Source organism: Schistocerca piceifrons, chromosome 3 (assembly GCF_021461385.2).
Source record: "Schistocerca piceifrons isolate TAMUIC-IGC-003096 chromosome 3, iqSchPice1.1, whole genome shotgun sequence".
Taxonomy (NCBI): Eukaryota; Metazoa; Arthropoda; class Insecta; order Orthoptera; family Acrididae; genus Schistocerca; species Schistocerca piceifrons.
The window spans coordinates 837,528,395-837,552,386 of record NC_060140.1 but is presented as its reverse complement, the minus strand read 5'-3'; the positions used below and the strand labels follow the sequence as shown (position 1 = coordinate 837,552,386).

At 44.0% G+C, this 23,992-nt stretch overlaps 1 protein-coding gene across 1 annotated transcript in view; it reads left to right on the top strand.

Moving 5' to 3' along the window:
* Positions 1 to 294: 294 nt before the first annotated feature.
* Positions 295 to 23,992, top strand: part of LOC124789103 (aspartate aminotransferase, cytoplasmic-like) — a 92,669-nt gene continuing 68,971 nt past the window's right edge. The window contains exon 1 of the mRNA XM_047256392.1: positions 295 to 457. Within this exon, the coding sequence (XP_047112348.1) occupies positions 295 to 457 (163 nt within the window). The remainder of the gene's footprint in view (positions 458 to 23,992) is intronic.

Below are 23,992 nucleotides of genomic sequence, written 5' to 3'. Positions count from 1 at the left end.
ACACACCGTCAGATGGCTTGCGGAGTATGGATGTAGATGTAGAACTGAATCTAATCTAAGAAACAATAAGGACGCCACCTGGTTTTCTCGATATGCACTCCATGGCGCCGGTCTCGAAACGCGGTATGGCCACGTGTATTTCCCAGTGTCGACACGCCGAGAATACGTTGACGGAGGAAGTGGGCCAGCGAACTGCGCGGCGCCAAGGCCACGCGCGGTCGGTCGCGATGCCCCCTCCCCAGATAAACCGCGGCACGTGGCGGCCGCGTCCCGCGAACGGCGGCAGTGTTCGCCATGAGGCCGAGCGGACGGGCGCTGCGATCGCTGGCCGCCAAGGCGTCGGCGTCCGCGTCGGTCTTCCGCGCCGTCGACTCGGCGCCGCCGCTCGAGATCTTCAGCGTGGTGGCGGGCTTCGCGCGCGACACCCACCCCAGCAAGGTCGACCTCGGCATCGGCGGTGAGTCCGGCAGAGGTCTTAGGTAAACGAGGCGGTACCAGAGGCTGTAGGCAGTATTCCGTCACGCACCGCTCCTCAACACTCTTTCTTTTGCTTGTGCCGTTTTTCCCGCGGATACGCAGGGTCGGCATGGTTAATCGGATGTGGCAATGTTAGTTGAAGAGGTGGCCGGATGCCCTTCCTGCCGCTACCCCGTCCTCCCCGGGACGGAATTTGTGTATCCCAACTGTCTGCGACTAGTGTAATCCATGGAATTGTGCGAAAGTGTTCAGATGTCTGCGAGCCGTGTAACTGAGGCGGGCCGTGGGGACCAGCTCGTTATTCACCTAGGGGATGTGGAAAACCGCCTAAAAACCACATCCAGGCTGGCCGGCACACCGGCCCTCGTCGTTAATGTGCCCGGCGGATTCGATTCGGGGCCCGCGCGCCTACCCGAGTCCAGGAAGCAACGCGTTAGCGGGCTCGGCTAACCTGGCAGGTCGCACCGCTCCTCAACACACTGCCTCTTAAAAAGCATCCGGAAGGGGTCGAGGAAACGAAACAAAACATCGAGGGTTGAGAGGGTATGTAAAGTTACTGCACTGATTGCAAAATCGAGTCAAAATTCTAAAGAACTGGGCAATATGACCCCACCTAACAATATCTCGTTGCACTCCCTCTGGACCGGAAGCATGCTCTAATTCGATTAGAAAAGGAGTCATAAGATCGTTGTATCCTCTCCTGAGGCAAAGTGGCCCACAACTGTTGTAACAAGTCCTTGACATCCTCGGTATTGCTGGTCCCACGTACAGTAGTGGAAATTGGTAATAATACAGTATCTGAACAATACTTCTGTCGAATTTACTACGAAACTTGTAGATACATATGAGACATAAGCAATCATGACAAAATTACATAGTTTCTTTCTCAACACGAGTAACAACGTAAGGCGTTTGCATTTCCTGTACGGAAATTGGTATAAAGGCACTCACTGTCCTGTTGTGTTATACTTTGTCCAACCTCCGTTCTTCCTAATCACCAGAAAAATTTCTCGTCGGTCTGGGTTTTGTTAGAGTTTGTAGTTCTCGCAATGAAGTTGTCGCCCACTCTTCTCATATTGCACTTTGTTCACAACCGACCTCAAATTGCCTTCCAATCCATAAATACGCCTTGCAAGTAGTCCCCAAAGGTTTTCCATGGGATTCAGATCCGCGCTACTGCAGGCCAGGGCAAGATACCGATATCTTTATCCTCGGACCACTTCTTGGTTGTAGCAAAAACACGCACAGACCCATTATCCTATTAGACTATCGTCCCCTTCTTTCACATAGGTTCTAATTAATTCTACCTCTAGCATCTCAGTGTACATGTTACAGTCAATTCTAATGTTCACCCAAGCAAAGAGTGACTTACCCTTAGCGCAGTGGTCTGTCCAAATCATAAGACTTCCACCACCAAAATTCTGCTCGTTCTCACCTGGTACTCTGTTCTCAGATAATGCCGATAGCAATACAATTCATCTGGCCCTTCTACATTGAACGTCTTTTCATCAATGAAGATCTCTTTATCCCATTCTGATGTCCGTGACATACGTTTTCCAGCAAACTCACGTTTGGGTTTTAGAACAGGTTTCTGGGATAATTTCTTTGACAGAATTTGTTGTACCCGCCTGGCTGTTACTGACAACTATAAATCAGCAAGAAATTGAGAAGAATAACGGTTTGTTGCCCTTGCTTTCCGCAAAAGAACCGTTTCCCAGACAATTTTCTGCTTAGCCCAAATTTTGCGTTCTGTCCATATAGTGCGCCCAGTGGAACGAAATGATCAAAACCGCACTCGAACGTTTCAACTTCTTGGCTATTGGTTGATCAGAGTGTCCCATTTCCTTGTACGCACCAATTTTTGCCTTCTCATCTGATGATAATTGTTTTCCACGTGACATTGTCGCAGTCGTGGTTTAGGTACGCAACACGCACTGTCACTAATGGTGTCAGTTTCCCATCTGCAGAGTGAACGCCCTTATGTTCTCACTAATAAAGCACAGAGCCGACTGCATTTACACCGAGCTCACCCTCTACCAACTGAATCGTTGACGTCTTGTTATACACTGTACTGCTGACATTTGACTGCATTTCATACTATTCCATATACAGTATGCACAACTGTCCCAACCGACAGTGTTAATTTTCCTGCAAATATCCATGCCTTACTCATTTCCACTGCTGTACGTTCTACTGAGGACAGATCTGGAGATCTTACCGACCATGGGAATATCTCAACATTACGCAGACAGTTCATGGAGACAAATACCCAGTGCGTGTCTTGTTGAAAAATGGCAACACGAAGTTGTCACACGAGGCATAACACGTGAGGTTTCAGAATGTCTGTGATACACTGTTTTTCCTTTATGGGTCGCTCGATAACCATCAGCCGTGACCTAAAGTGACATCACGCTATGACGTCAGAAGTAACACTCCTATGTTCCTCCGAAGTACTTAGACATCACATCTACCGATTTCAGACCATTCGGATAATTCCTTCGTGGTGCATGTTTTTTCGTCTTCGAGTGTGTTTATTTTATGTTATTTATTTTATTTACCACTTTGTTCGAGATACTTTATTTACAATAATATGCAGTACACACTTTAGTAAAATGTAGAGTAACATAAAACTATAGTCTTTCAAAAGTCTTGGTAGCCAAAACAGTAGTGATTTCCCTAAATCGCTTCAGGCAAATGTCGGGATGGTTCCTTTGAAAGGGCACGGCCGATTTCCTTCCCCATCCTTTCCTCACCCGAGCTTGCGCTCCGTCTCTAATGACCTCGTTGTCGACGGGACGTTAAACACTAATCTTCTCCTCCTCCTCCAAAACAGTAACGTGTTTGTGTTACTTAAATACCTAACGATAGTGTTTTCACGTGAACAACACTTTTCCCCATTCAACATTTGTTTTAGCTGATGAAAGTCGCAAGAAAAACTCAGAGCGACAATGAGATGGCTGAAATTATTTTCCTTTAGGTGTCTTCTCGAATGTTGGGTTTCAAACTAGTTACAAGACATCAAGATCACTTTCCATGTTCAGGCGACTGCAGTTTTAGTTTTCATAATGGCTAGTCTAGTTTCATGCGATTTAAAGAATTTCTTTTTCCAACAAAAATGCTGTATTTATATTTCAACGCTGGGTGAGCTGTTCTTAGATGACTTTCAAGACGCACAGTCCACAATGAGACGTAACTGAGGACGCCATGACACATAACAAACTGTAGTAACTGCACGTTGTCTTTTTCAACAAACGTGAATTCATCCCTAATACAGTCACAATCTTCTTTTAGCAGACATTGTTACTCAGCCTACAGAAGCAATGAAAGTGCTGTTTCCTTCTATAGAGCACAACAAGCGTAATGCAGAGCGCAGATTGAAGAATGTGTTGTCTTCGCAATAACTTGGTGACGCACAAGGCAAACCTGATATTGCCAACTCTACAAAAAATGCACCCGCTGACTGTAACAGAAATATAAAATTTTTGACTTGTCTAAGCGCATGTTTCTGCTTTCTTCTGAGATGTCTGCGCTCCCCTTTATACCTCTCACACACTCCTCCCACTCCTCCTCCCCCCCCCCCCCCCGTCCCCTCTCACTGGTTGCGCGAACTACTGGAATACAAGGTCACAATGAGACACTACGATAGAACAGCGACAATTTGCCAACTTTCGCCGAGCGAAGAATGCAGTCACAGAGACATTGCTAGTCTGATGAGTGTGTGCAGAAGCAGGCCCTACTGATAAGGATATTACGTGACTATTTGATGAAGAGAATCGCGCAGCTCTGTTCCTAAGGAAGCGCGGCCGAGAGCCAAATGAAAGAGACAGGCGATTAACCACAAGGGAGATTAAGCGTATTCTTCGATTAACTGCAACTAAAACTGCATTCCAGCTGCTGCAAGAACGTGGGAAGCAAGTGATTCAACTGTCAGCCTGCCGCCGGCATAACTACGGGGCGGTAATACACCAGCGCTCCGCCAGCTGGCATATGTCACGTGTTGGGTTTACTTCGGCCGCTGCTAAGTGCCGTCCGTGTTGTTTATAGGTCAACATGGCGTACAGCTATTTCAAAACGACTTTACGTTTCATCTTTTGTTCAGACTTCGCCCATCCCTATGCGCTTGACGTCGAACGATTTCCTCGTGACTACGTTAAAATACCACCGCAAGGTCTAATAGGAATCCTCCTGTCCATAGTTAGTAGTACCAGTACGTCGCCGCGCGGGATTAGCCGAGCGGTCCGAGGCACTGCAGTCATGGACTGTGCGGGTGGTCCCGGCGGAGGTTCGAGTCCTCCCTCGGGCATGGGTGTATGTGTGTTTGTCCTTAGGATAATTTAGGTTAAGTAGTGTGTAAGCTTAGGGACTGATAACCTTAGCAGTTAAGTCCCATAAGATTTCACGCACATTTGAACATTTTTGAACCAGTACGTCAAGATGATTAACGACACAGCGTGCGACAGGCCGCTACAGGAGGCGATCCGTGGACTACATTTCTGTCATTCCGACGGCAACGTAAGGCCCGATATGGTCTATCACGCCGGTCTCAGGGTACGAACATACAGATATTCAAACTGCCATTCCAGAACCTGCACACGTCGTCATTGCGGCACTCTGACCCAATGGCAGCGTACAGGATCATATTGCCGAACGAGGTGTACAATTCCGAAACTATCCAGCTCACATTTTCAGAAATGTCCGTGCAAACCCACGCTGACTGCCCTACCAGTAACTTACACAGTAGTCCTTGCCACGCCTACAGCTTTTCCCAGCCAGTTGCATGGTCTCTCCGATTATCATGTCCTGCCATCTCACCGCACTTCAGTCCATCTGACGACATGGCCACCACAGAACTCGCCTGATAGGTACCACAATACACACTTTACTCCTTCATTGTACCAACAAAGGCTTTAAAACCTGATCGTTGCACACTGAGAAACATGTGCTCAAACAATGTCTGCCGCGTCGGCGTAAAAATCATCGCCACTCGCCCACGAGTCCCCACAAAACTCTTATCCAAGACGATGGAAACGCAGTCCGACCTGCTGACAGTCCCATGCACTAGTGATGACCAACACGTTTTGCTGGAAGGGCAACCAGTGGAGGCCGCCACAAACACAGCAGCGACCAGTGTGCAGGTTGAGACACCTGTCTCGCTGCCAAACCCTCATGATCTCTCTTGCATGAACATTGGACAGACGCTTGGCACAGCGCTATGGAGTAATGGCATGGAAGACGAAATGTCTCCTACTAGGGTCTGTCTGCCCTCCTGAACAAGACTGCCCATTAATATCAGAATCGACACATGATGGCTGGTGGGAAGGATCCTCCTTGCAGTCCCATTCCCACTCTGCTCCCTGCGATGGTAGACATGCATCCACAACTACTAGAACAGATATAATGGTTCGCCACATTGAACATCAACATGATCAGCACCGCACTAAAGTTGTAGCTCCGGTATGATATACTTCATGCCTCTCACATCGATGCCACCCATCTTCAGGAAGTTCGTGTTGCCACACTACTAACAATCTATAGCTATGAATCATACACATCTGTAGGCAATCACTCAAGGTGCAGAGTGGCCTTTTTCACATGTGAAGAGACCGCAGTCACAGACACAATACTCCACCCATCTGGCTGGGGCATAGCTGTAACCATCTCCGACACACACTTTGTCAATATCTACACCCTGTATGGCTTCACAAATCATTGCAGCTGTCCACGTTCTTCACAGATGACGTGGCCCTTTTGTTTTCCAGGTGCTATTATCACTTTGTTGTGATCAGTGATTTCAACTGTGTCCTTCATACAAAGGCCACATGTGGCTGAGACTGCTTCACCATGGCAGAGCCACTACTATCAATTTCAAACAATGTATGTCTCCACTGCAGTTGGCACAGCCACCATACACAGCTGACTCTGCTTCACCCAGGTAATTCCGTTTCTATCAGCACCACACAGTGTACGACCCAAGCACAGCTTGGCACTGTGACTGGCAGTCTGTCAAAACAAATGACTTCGTGATGTGCAACCACACCCCATATGCTGACACATCTGTGTGTGAGTGACGCTTCATTTGTGACTACTCAGTAGTACTCAAAACAGGTTTATCTATTCGAGGAGACTATCCTAGTCGCCTCAACATTTTGCACATCACTGAGTCCTCTCTCTTTTCCACTAGTAATGACTGCCTCATCTCGGCTTCCAGCCTGTCACAGACAGTCACTACACAGGCTTCACCCATCAAAGTTCGCTCTGTCTAATAAATTAGCGACTCACAACAACCAGAACATCCTCTCAACACACACCATCACTTTGATCGAATCAGAGTCCCTTTGGTACATGTAGCCTCCACATGCTGATATCCTCACCATTGACACCCCATCCCTTCTCTCTTCAGTCGCACCACCTTTGTCCTGTGTGGACACATCGTATGTTTCCCACATCAGCCACAGATATACCATCTGTTCAGCATCTGTTTGACACCCAATGTGACTTCGAGAAAAAGCTCAGTCATGTCTTGCAAAAGTGTCATTAATGGTACAACTGGTGCATCTGCGTCTCATCGCCTATGAGAAACGGTCCAGTTCTTCGTGGTTTCTATCCCAGGCATGACGTGTTTGGTCAGAAGAGATTCACACCTGCAAGAAACAGTCCAGCCAAGCTCACCTTCCAGGCCAGCCACGATGCTGCTGGTCAGGCAAACTTACCATACACAACACTCGACATCAACCGATCGCCACTTCACCCCATTGAACCTCAGCACTGCTCCTTTGTTTCCTACCTTGTGCTCCACACCTCCTCACTGTCAGAGTAGAGGGGGGGGGCTCATTGGTGGCTATCGTCCACAATAACAACAACACTAACCAGCGAGAGTGACGTTGTGAACTCTCTCTGACTGTTTAGAAAGCACTGCGCTCTGTTCATGAGCAAACATCTCATTTAATCGACTTCAACAAAGTGGTATTACTCTACTTACAGATAGTGTATTCGATATTCTTCGTCCGTCTGTGTCCCTATATTCCATGATGCAATACTGAAAATTATTCTCTTCCATTTTTCCAGACTTCGCTACTTTGATTACAATATTGCATTATTGCAACTGAGATATCCTTTTTTTTAAATTTTTGGTCCTAATTTGCCTTAAGGTTCTTGAAGACGGGTGTAAAGCTGCAGAAACAGTAATCCAATGATACCTATCACTTGCATTGTTGTATGCAAAAGTGTCATGGCATTTAACTGTACAAGTGACATTATCTTTTTTTCGCTTGAAATGATGAAGTGCAGTTTACACGCAGTTCTTGCATGACACATGAGTGATTGGCTTTATGGAAAGGATTTTGGGGATAATAAGACGTTTCGTTTTTAGCTCAGAAACAATTTATCCATAGTATTGCCTATTCATCAAATCTCCTGTACATGTTTACTTGAACTAAAAATCGTAATTTTGGTTCAAATGGCTCTGAGCACTATGGAACTTAACATCTATGGTCATCATTCCCCTAGAACTTAGAACTACTTAAACCTAACTAACATAAGGACATCACACAACACCCAGTCATCACGACGCAGAGAAAATCCCTGACCCCGCCGGGAATCGAACCCGGGAACCCGAATAGTAATTTTGCGACTTCCTTCTGTTATAATTCACTATATCTGTTTAGACAGGTCGAAGAATCTGAAAGACAGTAATATTAATCCCACTTGCAGTTCAGAGCGCCCAGTTTCATAGATCTCACACCATAACGGTAGACTGACTCTGGCGAACAGTTCTACACCTTTCGAATAGTTTTACTTTCGCAGTTTTGCGAGTTTCAGCTTGATGTTTATATTGTACTTTGTGTACCATAATAGTTTATTCCATTTTTACAATTCACATTCAGATTTTATGAAACGGAGCTGGTTGTGCACGCAGCTTAACCACAGTCTAACACAACAGTCGCGACACTAGACTTGGCCACTGTTTCTATGTTTCGATACAGTGTATCGATACGCGGAACTGTTTCAGTGTTTCGGAACGGCTGTGGTTCACTGTTTCGATACAGTGGTGTTTCATTCCGCCCCTGTCTCGGATATCCGGACCAGATTCGATCTCGAGCCAGACACAGAAACTGTATCGTTGTTTCAAAATAAGGCTGTTTCAGTCCACCTGTGTTTGGAACGGACTGATTGTATCGAAACAGTGATGTTTCATTCCGCTCTGTGTCGGACGAGATTCGGGCTCGGCACAGGTACTGAAACACAACATACCACTTCGTGAAACACTTTCAAAAGTGTCGAAATCGTTTTGACAAGCAATAGCATGAAGCTTAAGATATCCGAAAATAAAGCTTCGTTTCTAGATGACTGTCCTATTCCGAAATGGCGTAACATTTGCTTTATAAACATTAACCAAACAATAAAACAACGCATACTATTCACATTCAAAATAATAAATATGTGAAAATCATTCAGTTAAATTACACTTTTTTTATAACATACGTTTCTCTGTTCAAGTACAGTAATCATATTAAGAAACGCAAGTAAGCCTAGAACATTTTGAATAAAAAAAAGGCGTAGAGTGACAGTTATTATACATATACATAAATTTAATGTAGGTATAATTGCAAGCAATCTGTTTGACATATCACTGATAGTATAATTGTGAATGGGAAGGGCTGGGAAGCATGGTGAATTTATAGTAACGGTTCGAAACACTTTGAAAGACAAATTTTTTTCTGTTATATTTTGTTATTTATTCGAATTATTTGGCATTATTTGTGAGTCTATAGTCACTGTGCCTATTATCCACAATGATTCCCTTTGTGTGCATGGGAATTAGCAGGATCGGTATATTCCCATACTAGCGGAATGTGGGAATCCCAGTACCATTTCCCTTGTTTCTGCAGTTCGCTCCCACCTCCAGTTCCGTTCGTGGTGGTTCTTCTGTCTTCAGCTATGGGTGTCCTGAACCAATTGAAAAGTTTCTTGCAGGTCCACCTTCACCCGTTCACCATATTGTTGCTCATCTGCCTTTGGACTGTCTCTTTTACCACCGTCTCCAAGCCACAATGCCGTTAGGGATCCGTGTGCAACGTGTGATGGAATCCCTCGGTGTGGAGCCTGTCCAGCCTCAAATCCAGGGTTTTAACCACCTGCCACCCTGGTTTCTGGAGAGGTCTAGAATGATTTTAGATTTGGTGTGGTACAAGAACGATTTCACTCTTGCTTCCGTTTTTAATGCAACATTTTCTGGTATTTTATCTGAGCACCACAACTATGTAGCTGTTTTTAAGGGTGGGTTGAAACCGACCTGAGGCCGCATAGCAACATCTACAGAGGTGGACAGCCCTGGCATATCTGCAACGAAAACCTGAAATGAAAAACTGCTGGGAAACTGTGGGACCAGAGATGTAGATTGATGCAGCTGCCTGTTGGAGCAGTCCGGGAAGGAACAACTGGGGGGGGGGGGGGGCAGAGGCGACTAATCAGTTGCTCAAGGGAACACACACAGCAACTGACCGGAGCCTGTCAGTGAGGTGCACATACTTTGCTAGGAACAGAGGATGCTGACAGGCTGGCAGATTGTCAGCAGCTGGGAGCCAGGTTTCAGCCACCAAGGCTGCTGAACGACATGCAATGCAATGGCACGGTTTCAGCAGGTGCTGGGGGCACTGAGAAGCAGAGCTTGACCATTGCCACTGGAGGAGCAGTGGTACTGACAGCAGACGAGATGTCAACAGAGCGCCAGTGGTGGCAGGACATAGAGCTCAACCAATGCAGCTGCCAGTGCAATGATGGGATGATTGATGATTCACTCGTGGCGCTGGGACACATGCTTGACCAAGGTGTCCAATGGGACAATGGTAAGATTGCTGACAGGCTGCCAGTGACACTGGGAACGCAGCTGTTGGCCTGACTTTGCAATGGAAATGAGCTCGACTAGTGTGGCTGCTGGCATGATGTGTGACATAAAGGTGCAGTGTCAGCAGGTGCCAGCAGCACTGGGAAATAGGACTCAACTAATGTTGCCACTGGGAACATGACAGTGCCAACAGACAGCATGGCACCAGCTGAATGCCAGTGTCATTGGGAGACAGAACTCCACCAATGCAGCCACCACAAAGCCAGTCGGGCAGTGGTCACTGAAACACAAATGCATGGCATCGAATAGAATAATTTTATTGTCTTTAGGCCATTAAGGCAATAGACAAAGTGACTGCAATAGAACAATTGGTTTGTTATTACAGTGCAACATTACAGCTGATGAAATCCTACAAAGTCATACTTGTAACACAATATAATTCCTGTTGCAAAAGAGCAATAGATTTGTTATTACAGTATAATATTACAATTGACAAGGTCATACATATAATACAATATAATTCATGTTGCAAAAGAACAATAGGTTTGTTATTACAGGGTAATATTACGATTGGTGAAATCCTACAAAGTCATACTTATATTACTATATAATTCCTGTTGCAAAATAGTAATCGGTTTGTTATTACAGTATAATATTACAATTGATAAAATCCTATATGTTGTAGAATGTGTGGGCAACTAACCAGTCATACAGTGCTTGTTTGAATGGTTTCTCTGGTAAATCTTGCTTAGCTAGTGGAAGTTTATTAAATAATTTCTGCCTCATTAGTTCATAAATGTTCAGTGATTTGAGAGTCTGTAGAATGGAGTATAAATACATCTATTCGTCCTAGTGTTGTAGCAACGTATATTTTCTCTGCATTTAGTTTCAGGTAGCTTCTTTTTTGTGTAGATTAAGACATAGTATGTATATAGGTTTACTACTGTCATAATTTTTTGCTAAGAAAACACAGGTTTACAGTGTGCCTTATATCATGAGCCCGTTATTACCCTAATAGCTTTTTTCTGCAGTAGAAGGATGTCAAGCACACAACTGGAGTTTCCCCATAAAATGATACCATAGGTTATTATGCTTTGGAAGAATGAGAGATAGTATATTCTAACATAATTTTTAGGTACAAAATCCATTAGTCACCTTAACAGATAGCTTATCCTAGACAACTTACCGCTAAGATACTTGACATGTTGACCCCAAGATAATTTGTCATCCAAATATACCCCTAAAAACTTAACTAGGATCATCCGATGGTAGCTTGTCATTTAGACTAAATACTATCTGCTGAGTTTTATTTTCACTAAGCAAAAATCCATTTGCTTTAAACCAGTATGATGCTTGAGCAACTGTCTCTGTAATACAAGTTTTAAGGCTATTGAGGTCATTACTGGTGTTCAGAAAAGTTGTATCATCTGCATATAGTACAGTTTTTTATTTAATACATGACGGCAGGTCATTAAAGGGAAAGGGCCTAGTACAGATCCCTGTGGGACACCTACCTTAACTACTTCTACACTGGACAATTCTTTTCCAACACAGACAGCTTGCTAACGGTTCTGTAAAAATGATCTTAATAGTTTAAGGCTCTTACCTCTAACACCATGTAAGTCCTATTTTTCAAGTAGTAGTGTATGTTCTACACAGTCAAAGGCTTTGCTTAGGTCACAAAAACTGACCTGAGCAAAGTCCTTATCCTCAAGTACTTGATGGATGTATTTTACAGCAGCATCTATCGCATCATTTGTTGACATGTTTTCCCTAAAACCATATTGAGATCTACTAATAATTCCTATATTATCAAAGTAATCAGATTATTGTTTGTAAATCGTGCATTCCAGAATTTTAGAAAAAGGTGGGACTACGTAAATTGGCCAGTAACTTGAGGCAGAGCCTTTAACCCCTTTTTTATAAACTGGAACTACCCTAGACATAGCAGACATGCAAAAGGCGTGCCCAGAGGGGAGAGCTGGGATGGGGTGGTGGAAGTGCCGTTGGTGCTAAGAACAAGAATAGATGAAAGGTCTGCAAACGTTAAAAACGACAGAATGATGAGTGCGACTGAGCATGCATGGTGCCCAGGTAGCAGACTGTATAGTGAGTGTAGGAGCACACAAACAGAAGCACCAGAATCGAGAGAAAAAATTCTGATGGAACGTGAAAAATACCATGCAGGAAACTAATACTGGGACACGAGAAGAGAAAAGAAAACACTAACATTGCTCTGAAGAAATGGTAAAGATGACGTGCAGAATATCACAGGAAGGGTGTACACTGCAGGAAGGAAATGCAACAAATGAGAAACATCTACGCCACAGAACCGGAAAAAGCACCAAGTGATTCAAGAGAAACAACACACTGTTGCAAGTTACGCAGAAGAAGAGGCATGGGGGGCAGTGAGCTGGTGCAATATCCTGCTCGCTGCCGCCCTGGCTGAGCCAGATGCAGCCGAACCATTTCCAGCCATTCCTCACGAATGTGGTGCAACACTTCGTGCCTCTTCTTCTGGATAACATGCTACAGTGTGAGTGTGTGTGTGTTTTTAATCACTTGGTGCTTTATTCCGCTTCTGTGGCCCAATTGCTATTGTGCCAGATAACTACACTGCGAAATGCTGCTTTTGTCCTTGTCCCCATCTTTTGTATCTTTAATTATACCTGCATGCACATGACTGATGCTTGAGTGATGTTTTCCAGAGAGCCTTGAAAAATACTTTTATTACAGTGTCACAACAAATCCGAGTTCAATATAAAATAGAATAACGACTGAGACGACTGCCCTTGATCAGACCGCAGCAACATAGTCAAAGTCCATAGTATCAGTAGTCATGATAATCATACTAGCTCAAGTAGACAGTTAAAGTTTCACAGCGGCAATACCATTCCCATAGTGCAGTATTATCCCTGGCGGTGGATGGACTGATCTCGCTCGTGTGGTGAGGTGAAGACTCGGCAGGAAGCTCTGATGGATGAGCTGTGGGATGTGGCCAGCACTTGGCCTGGATCTCTGTCAAGAGCTGCCTGCTTGAGATTGAGTGGCCACCCTACTTAAATACACAGCAGGCAGGAGCGTATCGAAGGCACTGGGAAGACAATGTGACCCATGGATGAAAGCCAGTTCCCTCAAATGCAGCCACCATCGCTGTTGTGTGTGTGTGTGTGTGTGTGTGTGTGTGTGTGTTGGGGCGCTCAAGCTCAACGTCAAGGTCATCAGCGCCCTGACACACATTAAAAGAAACGAATGTGGACAAACTTAGTAAAATGGAAGCATACACGCAAAGATCGCGGGAAAAGATGAAAAACGCTGCATAAGGAAATAAAACTTAAGGAAAACGAGAAAGGAGCGTCAAGGATGCCACGGGAAATGGTCACTGGCTGGCCACTTACGTAAAATATGGGCTAGCCAGTCACCCTGTGAACAAATTAAGGCCCTCTCCCTTAAATCTTGGTAAAAACATTGGACAAATCACAGAACTTTAAAACTTTAACGACATTCGTTGAGTATTTCCTAAAAGAGATAGCAAATCCGCTGGCAAGTCAACTGTAGCCCCCTGGTCAGAATATAAAACGCAATCAAATAAAGCGTGGCGCACAGTGACCTGGACGCCACAAGCAAAATACATTGGAGGATCCTCTCGCCGGAGCAGGAAGCCATGCATCATAGGACTGTAGCCTATCCGAAGCCGAGTGAGGAGAACCTCGTCCCATCTACGGGGCTGGAAGGAAGTACACCATACACATGTTGTGGGCTTGACTAAATGGAGCTTATTGTCAGTCATTTCCAGCCACTCACCCTCCCACCGATGCATGACTCGTGAGCTCAACAGCGAGGTGAGTGCGTGCAGGGGGATGTCACACTGAAATACTTGTGGATCAAGACACGCCTCCTTGGCAGCGAGATCTGCCCTTTAATTCCCAGCAATGCCTATGTGCCCTGGAACCCAGCAGAAAACCATCTACCCCAGTAGTTGTAGCTGGAGGAGGACATCCTGGATGGTCTGGACTATTTTATCTGCTGGATACAAAGATTTTTAATGAGTGAAGGGCATTTAGTGAATTGGAACAGACAAGAAATTTAGGACAGGAAGAGCATCTCATCTGCTCCAGTGCCCGCAAGGTCACTGACAATTCTGCATCAAAGACAGTAAATGCTTGAGGCAGTCAGACCTTGAGGACTCAATCCGGGCAACAACAGAGCAACCAACGGAATCCCCCTGTTTCAACCCACCCTTAAAAACAGCTACATAGTTGTGGTGCTCAGATAAAATACCAGAAAATGTTGCATTAAAAACGGAAGCAAGAGTGAAATCGTTCTTGTACCACACCAAATCTAAAATCATTCTAGGCCTCTCCAGAAACCAGGGTGGCAGGTGGTTAAAACCCTGGATTTGAGGCTGGACGGGCTCCACACCGAGGGATTCCATCACATGTAGCAACACGGAGCCCTAACGGCATTGTGGCTTGGAGACGGTGGTAAAAGAGACAGTCCAGAGGCAGATGAGCAACAATATGGTGAACGGGTGAAGTTGGAGCTGCAAGAAACTTATACACCTGGCGCACCAGGAGGAGCTGCCGCCGGATGGTAAGTGGCGGATTCCCAGCCTCAGCTGGGTATGGGACTGATCCGATAAGCACCCATGCCCAGTCAAATCCCTGCATGGTGGACAGCGTCAAGTATCCGCAAATAAGAGGTCCTCATTGACCCATACATCATGCACCTATAGTCCAGCCACGAACGTACAAAAGCCCTATAAAACTGGAGGAGAAGGGACCTGTCTGCTCCACAAGACCTCAGGCTAAGGCACTTGAGGATGTTCAGTGCCTTCAGGGTTCTGGCTTTCGTGTCTCGCAGGTGTGGCAACCATGACAATCTGGAATCAAAAATGAGGTCCAGAAACTGCACTGTTCCTCTAAACTGTAGAATGATGTCCCCCATCTTCAAAGCAGGTAAATTAAAAGTACGACAAGAATGTTTAAAATGAACACACACACACTTATCAGTAGAAAACCAAAAACCCATCTTTGCAGCCCACTCCCCTAACTACCACACTGTAAGTTGCAACTGATGGATCTCCATTGCAACACTGGAGTGGGAGCAGAAAACAGCAATATTGTCCACAAATAGGAGCAGTGTACAGGACTTCTTATCGTAGGCATAATACTGTTGATGGCTATGGCAAAGAGGGTAACACATAACTCACTTGTGACCACTGCCTATGAGCAATGGTGCGCCCCTGGTGGCACCTGCTAGCATTTAGCCTGTCAACAAATTGTAATCCATAGTGTGCCCACAGTGTACACTGCACTACCAAGGCATGTAAATATGTAAATAGCCTCGGAGGAGTGCCTGTGGGTCAAATGTAGGCTCCTTGCAGAGCGCAGACATTGAGTTAGAAAGCTGAAGTAGCTGGTGACTGCATGATACTAGAATATTAATGTTATATTTCTACAGCATTTGGGTACCTCATCGCAGAAGTTCCATTGTGCATTTGATGCCACCCCAACTGCTTTTGCTTCACAAGCAGGGGAAGAACTAGGTGGCATAACTAAAAGCTACCATCATGATGAAAGTTATAGCAAGCAGCTCCTCACCCATGGGTTGTTTCTGTCAGGTGACACCTCTGCTGCTCCAGAGATATCAACATCTCAGCCATTATCAGTCATCACCATTGTCATCATCCTCATGATGAAGAAAAGTTCACTGTGTTCCAAAGCAATCTGTACTCCTGTGGTCATCTGAAGAGACCAACAACTTTTGTTATGCTGACTTTCCATACATAAACCCAACTGTGCTACTTTACCTTGTCTTCATTCCAGTTCCATTCAAGTGAACTTGGAGTGTAATTCTAGTTTGTCTTCTACAATCTCTGTAAACTCACAGCTTATCTATTCGTACTTACAATGCCATAACAGTGCTAATTTGTTTCTGTTTCTTCTTGTGTTCCTCCAACCTCACTTCTTATACAATAAATTCTATCTCATAACATTACTATTTTCCTCATCAAACGATGGACCACAATAATTAAAAGGCCTTATGGTGCCAATTGAAACACCGAAGAGATCTGAGAGAGCAGCCCCACTATGATTTTGTGTATGTGGAATTGTGCAACTGAACATCTTCCTGTTGATTTGAATTTCTTTGCAGGACAGGTTGTTCCAACCTCCTTTCTTATCTTAATCAATTAAAACTCAACTTGGAAATGAGTGAAGTCAGTGAGATTACATAGCACTACAATGTGTCATTGTGTTCAGATGGATATTACTCATTGTGCTAATATTATAAGCAAGTAAATCAATCCTCACCATATAACAACAGAGCAATGCTTCCTCCATTACTGATCGCTAGCATAAGCTACAGGGATAGTTTACAGAACAGAATAACATTGCTGTTCCCAACTTAGATGGGGTCTCCAAGAAACAGTGTGAGTAGAAGTAAAGAAAGGAGAAACTTCGTCAGTCATTGAATCAAGATCCCACAATGGTGTTTGAAATATCGTTTGAATTAATTTCTCTGAAATGAAATGAGGACAATGAGAAACTGCATCAGATCTATTTGGCTTCACTGGTTACGTCGTCTAAGCCTCATTATGCCACCACGTCTTTCAATAAAGAATTCTTAAGGAATATGAAACATTAATTAAAGTTCTCCAGCTCCAAATCCACGACATTGATCCTGCACTTAGAATGCGCCAACTAAAATCCAGGCCGTCACCTGTCATATTTGCAAAATCACTGCAAGCACTGGACTTCAGCATGAGCAGAAAGTGGTCAGAAACGTGGAATAGCATTGCCCACGAGAAATATCAGACCATCATAAGACCTGACACACGATCAGCTGCATGGAATTACCATGATATGTTTGGAAGACAATTAATAAGATTCGTAAAGGCCATTGCATCTGTGTAGGAAACCTCCACTAGCGGTGAAAGTTTTCATCTTTTTAATGAGACTATGACAACGAATATAAGATCATCAAACACACTGTAACAAGATGTAGCAAATGAACTTCCTCTGGATATCTAGAAGATTTCTTTCAAGTGAGAGAGGAAGCCCTTGAATGGACCAAAAATTTAGATGTTAATTTGATTTCTTTGTAGATTTAGTTCTCTAGATCTATTTATTTTGTAAAACAGTTCCATCAGTGTAAGTTGCAATTCAGTTTGTATTTCCATACGCTAAATAAATAAATAAATGTAACAATGAAAACAATCAAATTTTGACAAAATAATTTAAGTGGTTAGATAAAAAATTTACTTACCAAGCGGTGGCAGAACACACCCATAAAAGAAGGTTGTAATTAAGCAAGCTTTTGGAGCCAGTGGCTCCTTCTTCAGACATAAGGGGTGAAGGGGAAGGAAGAGGGGCGAAGGAAAAGGACTGGAGAGATCCAGGAATAGAGGTGATTTTCGGGAAAGTCACCCAGAAATGTAGGTCAGAGGATGCATACCACATACGATGAGAAGGAAAGACTGATTGTTGGGGACTGCATCAGACGAGATTTGAAAACCTGAGAGCTTAAAAGTGGAAGATAGGGTAATATGCAAGACTGAGATTACTTCTTAAACATCATGCATGAGTTAACAAGGGTGAAGAGCTAAGTGCATTGAACATGACAGAGGTGGGAAAGGGACGGTGAAAAATAGATCAGTAAGACAACAAAAGATGTAGAAAACTAAAATGGAGTGAAGAAAAGAGTAGTTACTGTGAATAAATGCTGAGATGGAAGAAATTAATGTAAATTAAGGACATTTGTAGCACTAGTTCCCACTTACGGAGTTCTGAGTACCTGGTGTCTGGAGGAAGAATCTAAATGGCACGTGTGGTGAAACAGGTAATGAGGTCACAGTTGTCATGTTCTAGAGTATGCTCTGCAACAGGATATTATATGTTGCCAGTACACACGCTCTGCCTATGTCCATTCATCATAGTTAATAATTTGCTGATTGAACAGTGTTTCCATAACACCTGGTGTATGACACATGTCATTTCACAGGTGACTCTCCTTTTGATAGTACACTACTGGCCATTAAAATTGCTACACCAAGAAGAAATGCAGAGCAATTTGGGTGCATAGATCATGAGAAATCAGTACCCAAAACAACCACCTCCGGCCGTAATAACGGCCTTGACACACCTCAGCATTGAGTGAAACAGAGCTTGGATGGCGTGTACAGGTACAGCTGCCCATGCAGCTTCAACATGATACCACAGTTCATCAAGAGTAGTGACTGGCGTATTGTGACAAGCCAATTGCTCGGCCACCATTGACCAGACGTTTTCAGTTGGTGAGAGATCTGGAGAATGTGCTGGCCAGGGCAGCAGTCGAACATTTTCTGTATCCAGAAAGGCCCGTACAGGACCTGCAACATGCGGTCGTGCATTATCCTGCTGAAATGTAGGGTTTCGCAGGGATCGAATGAAGGGTAGAGCCACGGGTCGTAACACATCTGAAATGTAAAGTCCACTCTTCAAAGTGCCATCAATGCAAACAAGATGTGACCGAGACGTGTAAGTAATGGCACCCCATACCCTCACGCCGGACGATACGTCAGTATGGCGATGACAAATACATGCTTCCAATGTACGTTCACCACGATGTCGCCAAACATGGGTGCGACCATCATGATGCTGTGAACAGAACCTGGATTCATTCGAAAAAATGATGTTTTACCATTCCAGGTTCGTCGTTGAGTACACCATCGCAGGCGCTCCTGTCTGTGATGCAGCATCAAGGGTAACCGCAGCCATGGTCTCCAAGCTGATAGTCCATGCTGCTGCAAACGTCGTGGAACTGTTCGTGCAGATGGTTGTTGTCTTACAAACGTCCTCATCTGTTAACTCAGGGATCGAGACATGGCTGCACGATCCGTTACAGCTATGCGGAAAAGATGCCTATCATGTCGACTGATAGTGATACGAGGCTGTTGGGATCCAGCACGGCATTCCATATTACCCTCCTGAACCCACCGGTTCCATTATCTAACAGTCATTGGACCTCGACCAACACGAGCAGCAATGTCGCGATACGATAAACCGCAATCACGATAGGCTACAATCCGACCTTTAATCAAAGTCGGAAACGTGATGGTACCCATTTCTCCTCCTTACACGAGGCATCATAAAAACATTTCACCAGGCAACGCCGGTCAACTGCTGTTTGTGTATGAGAAATCGGTTGAAAACTTTCCTCATGTCAGCACGTTGTAGGTGTCGCCAGCGGCGACAACCTTGTGTGAATGCTCTGAAAAGCTAATCATTTGCATATCACAGCATCTTCTTCCTGTCGGTTAAATTTCGCGTCTGTAGCACGTTATCTTCGTGGCGTAGCAATTTTAATGGCCAGTAGTATATATGTTTCGCTAGTTACAGGGCTACTACAGGTGGTGGTAGAAGGGCGCATAGGAAAAGACTTCCAGCAAGGTTGATCACAGGGCTAGAAGCCATAGAGTAGGGAGATGGGCGTATAAGAAGCATAAGATCTGACAAGAATGTTGCAGAGATTGGGAGGGCCACGAAAAACTATTCTAGGTGTGGTGGGCAAAATATCCGACTGAATTGATCGCATTTCAGGGCATCATTTTAGAAGTCATGACCCTGTTGAAGTAGCTAATTAATACCAGACCAGGATAATAATACTGAGTCAACAGAGGTGTCCTCCAAAGTTGTTTCTCAGAGGGATCAGCAGTACTGGGATTAGTGTGATGCTTTGGGAAATCTGTTTTAGAGCTCGGCTGGCAGTGTAATTACATGCAGTGAAAGCTGAGGTGATAATGGTGGTGTACTGCTGTGAAGGGTCTGAATCCGAACAAGTACATTTGCCTTGAATGCCAAGGCAGTGTGGAAAGGAACATTTGACAGGGAAGGGATGATAACTGTCAGAATGTAAGTGTTGTTGTTCGTTGGTATGTTTAATGTGGTTGGAAGTGTGTAGCTGACCGTTGATGAGGAAGAGTTCAACATCAAGGAAAGTGGCATGCGATTTGGATTAGGACCATGTGAAATTTAGATGGAAGAAGGTATGCAGAGATTCTAGGAATTGTAACAGGTCAGTTTTATCATGAAGCCATATGGTAAAGAAGTCATCAACGTATATAAAGCAAACCAGGGACTGAAGACCTGTGGATCCCAGGAAAGTCCCCACCAAGTGACCCATGAAAAGGTTGCGCAGGAAAGAGTTATCCTGGATCCCGTGACTGTATCCCTCGATCTGATTGTAAGCTTGCCCCTCAAAGTTAAGTAGTTGTTGGTAAGTATAAAGTTGGTTAAGGTGATTAGGAAGGATGTCATAGGTTTGGAACCAGGTGGGCGCTGAGTGAGGAAATGTTCAGCAGCAGACAATGTATGTAGGGGAAGCTGGTATAGAGGGAAGTGGTATCAGTGGTGACAAGCAAGGTGTGTGGTGCAAATTGGATGGACATGGATATCAGACGATCTAGGAAATGGTTGGTATCTTTGATACAGGATATGTGTCTTTGTACAGTGGTTTGGAGGTGCTGAACAACTAAGGCAGATATATGTTCCGTGGGTGCTCTGAAGCCAGCAAGTATACGACAGTCATGATGATTGGGTTTGTCGATCGTAGGAAGAAGGTAAAAGGTCTGGACATGTGGTTTGGGTGGGGCGAGAAGTTCTACGGTTTGAGGATTTAGTCCTTGTGAGGGGCCTGAGGTTTTAAGGAGGGACTGCAGGTCAGTTTAAATTACAGGGATGGGATCTTGATGGCAGACATTGTACACAGAGGTGTGAGACAGCTGATGTAGAGCTTCACTAAAATACTTCTTTTGATCAATTACTACAATGGTAGATCCTTTCTTTGTTGGCAGGATAATGAAGGAGTCATCGGCTTTTAGGGAACATAGAGCCTGAGTTCTGCAGAGGACAGGTTAGGGTCATGTTTCAGGGACCTGAAGAAGGGTTGTGAAATAATGCTAGATGTGATGAGTACCTGGAAGGCTTGTAAGGAATGATATTGAGGTAGTGGTGGTGGACCAAGTTGGGATCATGGTCTGAAAGTTGGAAAGTTGTGGGCTTTAGATGAGAGGTTAAGGGCACTGCACTGTTGTGACTGGTTCTTGTGATTATGGGTTATTTGTTACTTTTACTTGTTTTAGGTTTAAAAAGAATCTGTCTACTTCACTGAACATTATGTTTATTTCACATTGTACAGCCACACAAAGACACACATCGTCAAAGACCTAGTTTCTAGTACTTGTCTCTCCAAAGACTCTAGAGCAGAAGTGCTGCCAACTTTTGTCTGCCACTTAATTAAATATAAACACATATAACTGTATCACTTTCCCTTATTTAATTAAAAAAAAAAGGGAACGCATCAACATGAAAGACCCATCTTATAAATTTAACAGTCTTGGTTTTGCCAGCGGCTTCGTCAATATATCTGCTAACTGGTCCTCAGTTGAAATATGTTGAATGCCTAACTCTCCTTCCAATACCTTTTCTCAGACAAAGAAATACTTTATTTTTATATGCTTAGTGCATTGATGGAACTCGGGGTTTTGTGCGAGTTTCACTGTTGCCTGATTGTCAACCTTAAGGACTGGAACTTCACTCAGCTTTCTCATTCCTCTAAAAAGTCTACACAGATAGATTATCTCCTTCACAGTTTCTGTTGCAGGTACCAGCTCTGCTTCTGTTGTAGATGTTGCAGTCACTACCTGCCTTTGGCTGAGCCAGGAGATAGCGCCACCTGCATGTGTAATACGTACACAAGATGTTGACTGTCCGGTTTTGTTACAGCCTCCAAAGTCTGCATCACTGTAGCAATCTAATATGCCACTGCACAAATTTGGACGATAGATTATGCCTAGGTCACATGTACCTGCTATGTACTGGAGTACTCACTTTAGTCACACTACATCTTCTGTTGATGCCGTGTCAAGAGTTCGAGACAGGAAGCTCATACTTTAAGCCAGGTCAGGTCTCGTTCCAAGCATCAGGTACATCAGTGCTCCAACTGCTTGCCGATAGGGAAAGTTACACTTCTCTGCATTCTTTCCTTCTACCTGTAATGTATCTGGTTCCTTTACAATTGGTATTGAGACAGATTTGCACTTTTGAAAACTGAAACGCTCCAGAATCTTCTTTGCATAGGCTTGTTGACTTATCTTGATTGCACCATCATCAAAACGTTTTATCTCAAGTCCAAGGAAATGTGATGCTGGTTTCACAGTGATCTTAAATTCAGCCTTCAACTCATCAAAAAACTTTCTGGCATCCAGCTGATCACTTGCCATAACTAACCCATCGTCTACATAAAGAGCAACTAACAGTTTCTTGCCACTGTATTCTCTGATATGTAAACATGGATCTGCATCACTTACCTTGAAACCTGCTGACATAAGAAATGCTCCAAACAGTTTACTCCAATATCTTGGGACTTGCTTAAGTCCATACAAAGTTCGCCTTAATTTGCCATCATTATACCCTTCTGGCTGTTGTATGAATATTATTTCTTCTAGTTCTCCATACAAGAATGCTGTAGACACATCAAAGTGTATTATTAGATACATCTCTTCAGCTGCAGCAACACTTAACATTGAACGAATTGTGCTCAACTTAGCTACTGGATTGCAGGTCTCACTGTAGTCTACACCATAGCGTTGATTAAATCCCTTGATGACAAGTCTTGGTTTACATTTCTCAGCACTTCTATCAGGATTAGTCTTCACACGAAAAACCCACTTACATGGTATAGCTCTTGCTCCTTTTGGTAGAGTAGTCAGTTCCCATGTCTGATTCTCTTGTAGTGACTTCATTTCATTTTTCATAGCTTGCTTCCAGTAAACACTTTGTATACTATTTACAGCTTCTTCATATGATTATGGTTCTTCATTTGTTTCATTAATCATCTCTTCACTGAACATTACAAAGTCATTTAACCACGAAGGTTTCATTAATGTTGAACGATTTCGCAGTTGTCGATAAGGCTGGAAAAAGATTTATTCTTCTCTGGTATCACCACTGCCCTCTTCAGTCTCCGATTCTTCAGACTCTTCCTTGTTTGAGTTGACCTCATCTTTTTCTTCAGCTACATACTTTCCCTGATTACTTTTCTCAACATCTGCAATGATAATTTGACTTGTTCTTCACAACTTGTAGGCTTTTCATGGAAGATTACATCTCTGCTGAGAATGACTTTGTTTCCTTCTTTCACCCAAATTCTGTAATGCTCATCTCCATCATACCCCACGAAATAACCCTTGAGAACTTTCTTATCCATTTTCAATCTTCTTTGAACTGGAATGTGGACATAGCATGTAGAGCCTATTATAAGTAAACATTTTATTCTTGGCTTCTTGCCAAACCACAGCTCAAATGGACTAATTCCTTTCACAGATGATTTTGCAGTTCGATTCAAAATGTACACTGATGCTCCAACCAATTCTGCCCATATGGCTGCTGGGAAATTAGCTTCTTTATTTGAATACTTGAAGGTTCTTGCCATTTCAACTATCATTCGCATGTTCCGCTCACTTCCACCATTTTGTTGCGATCTGTAGGGTGCTGTCAGCCTCTGAGTAACGCCTTCTGCTTGCAGTATGTCCTTAACTTCCTTACTGTCGAATTCTCCACCATTATCACTCAGCAGCTCTTTGACTGTATGACCCAGCATCTTTGAATGTTGAAGAAGATATTTCAATTC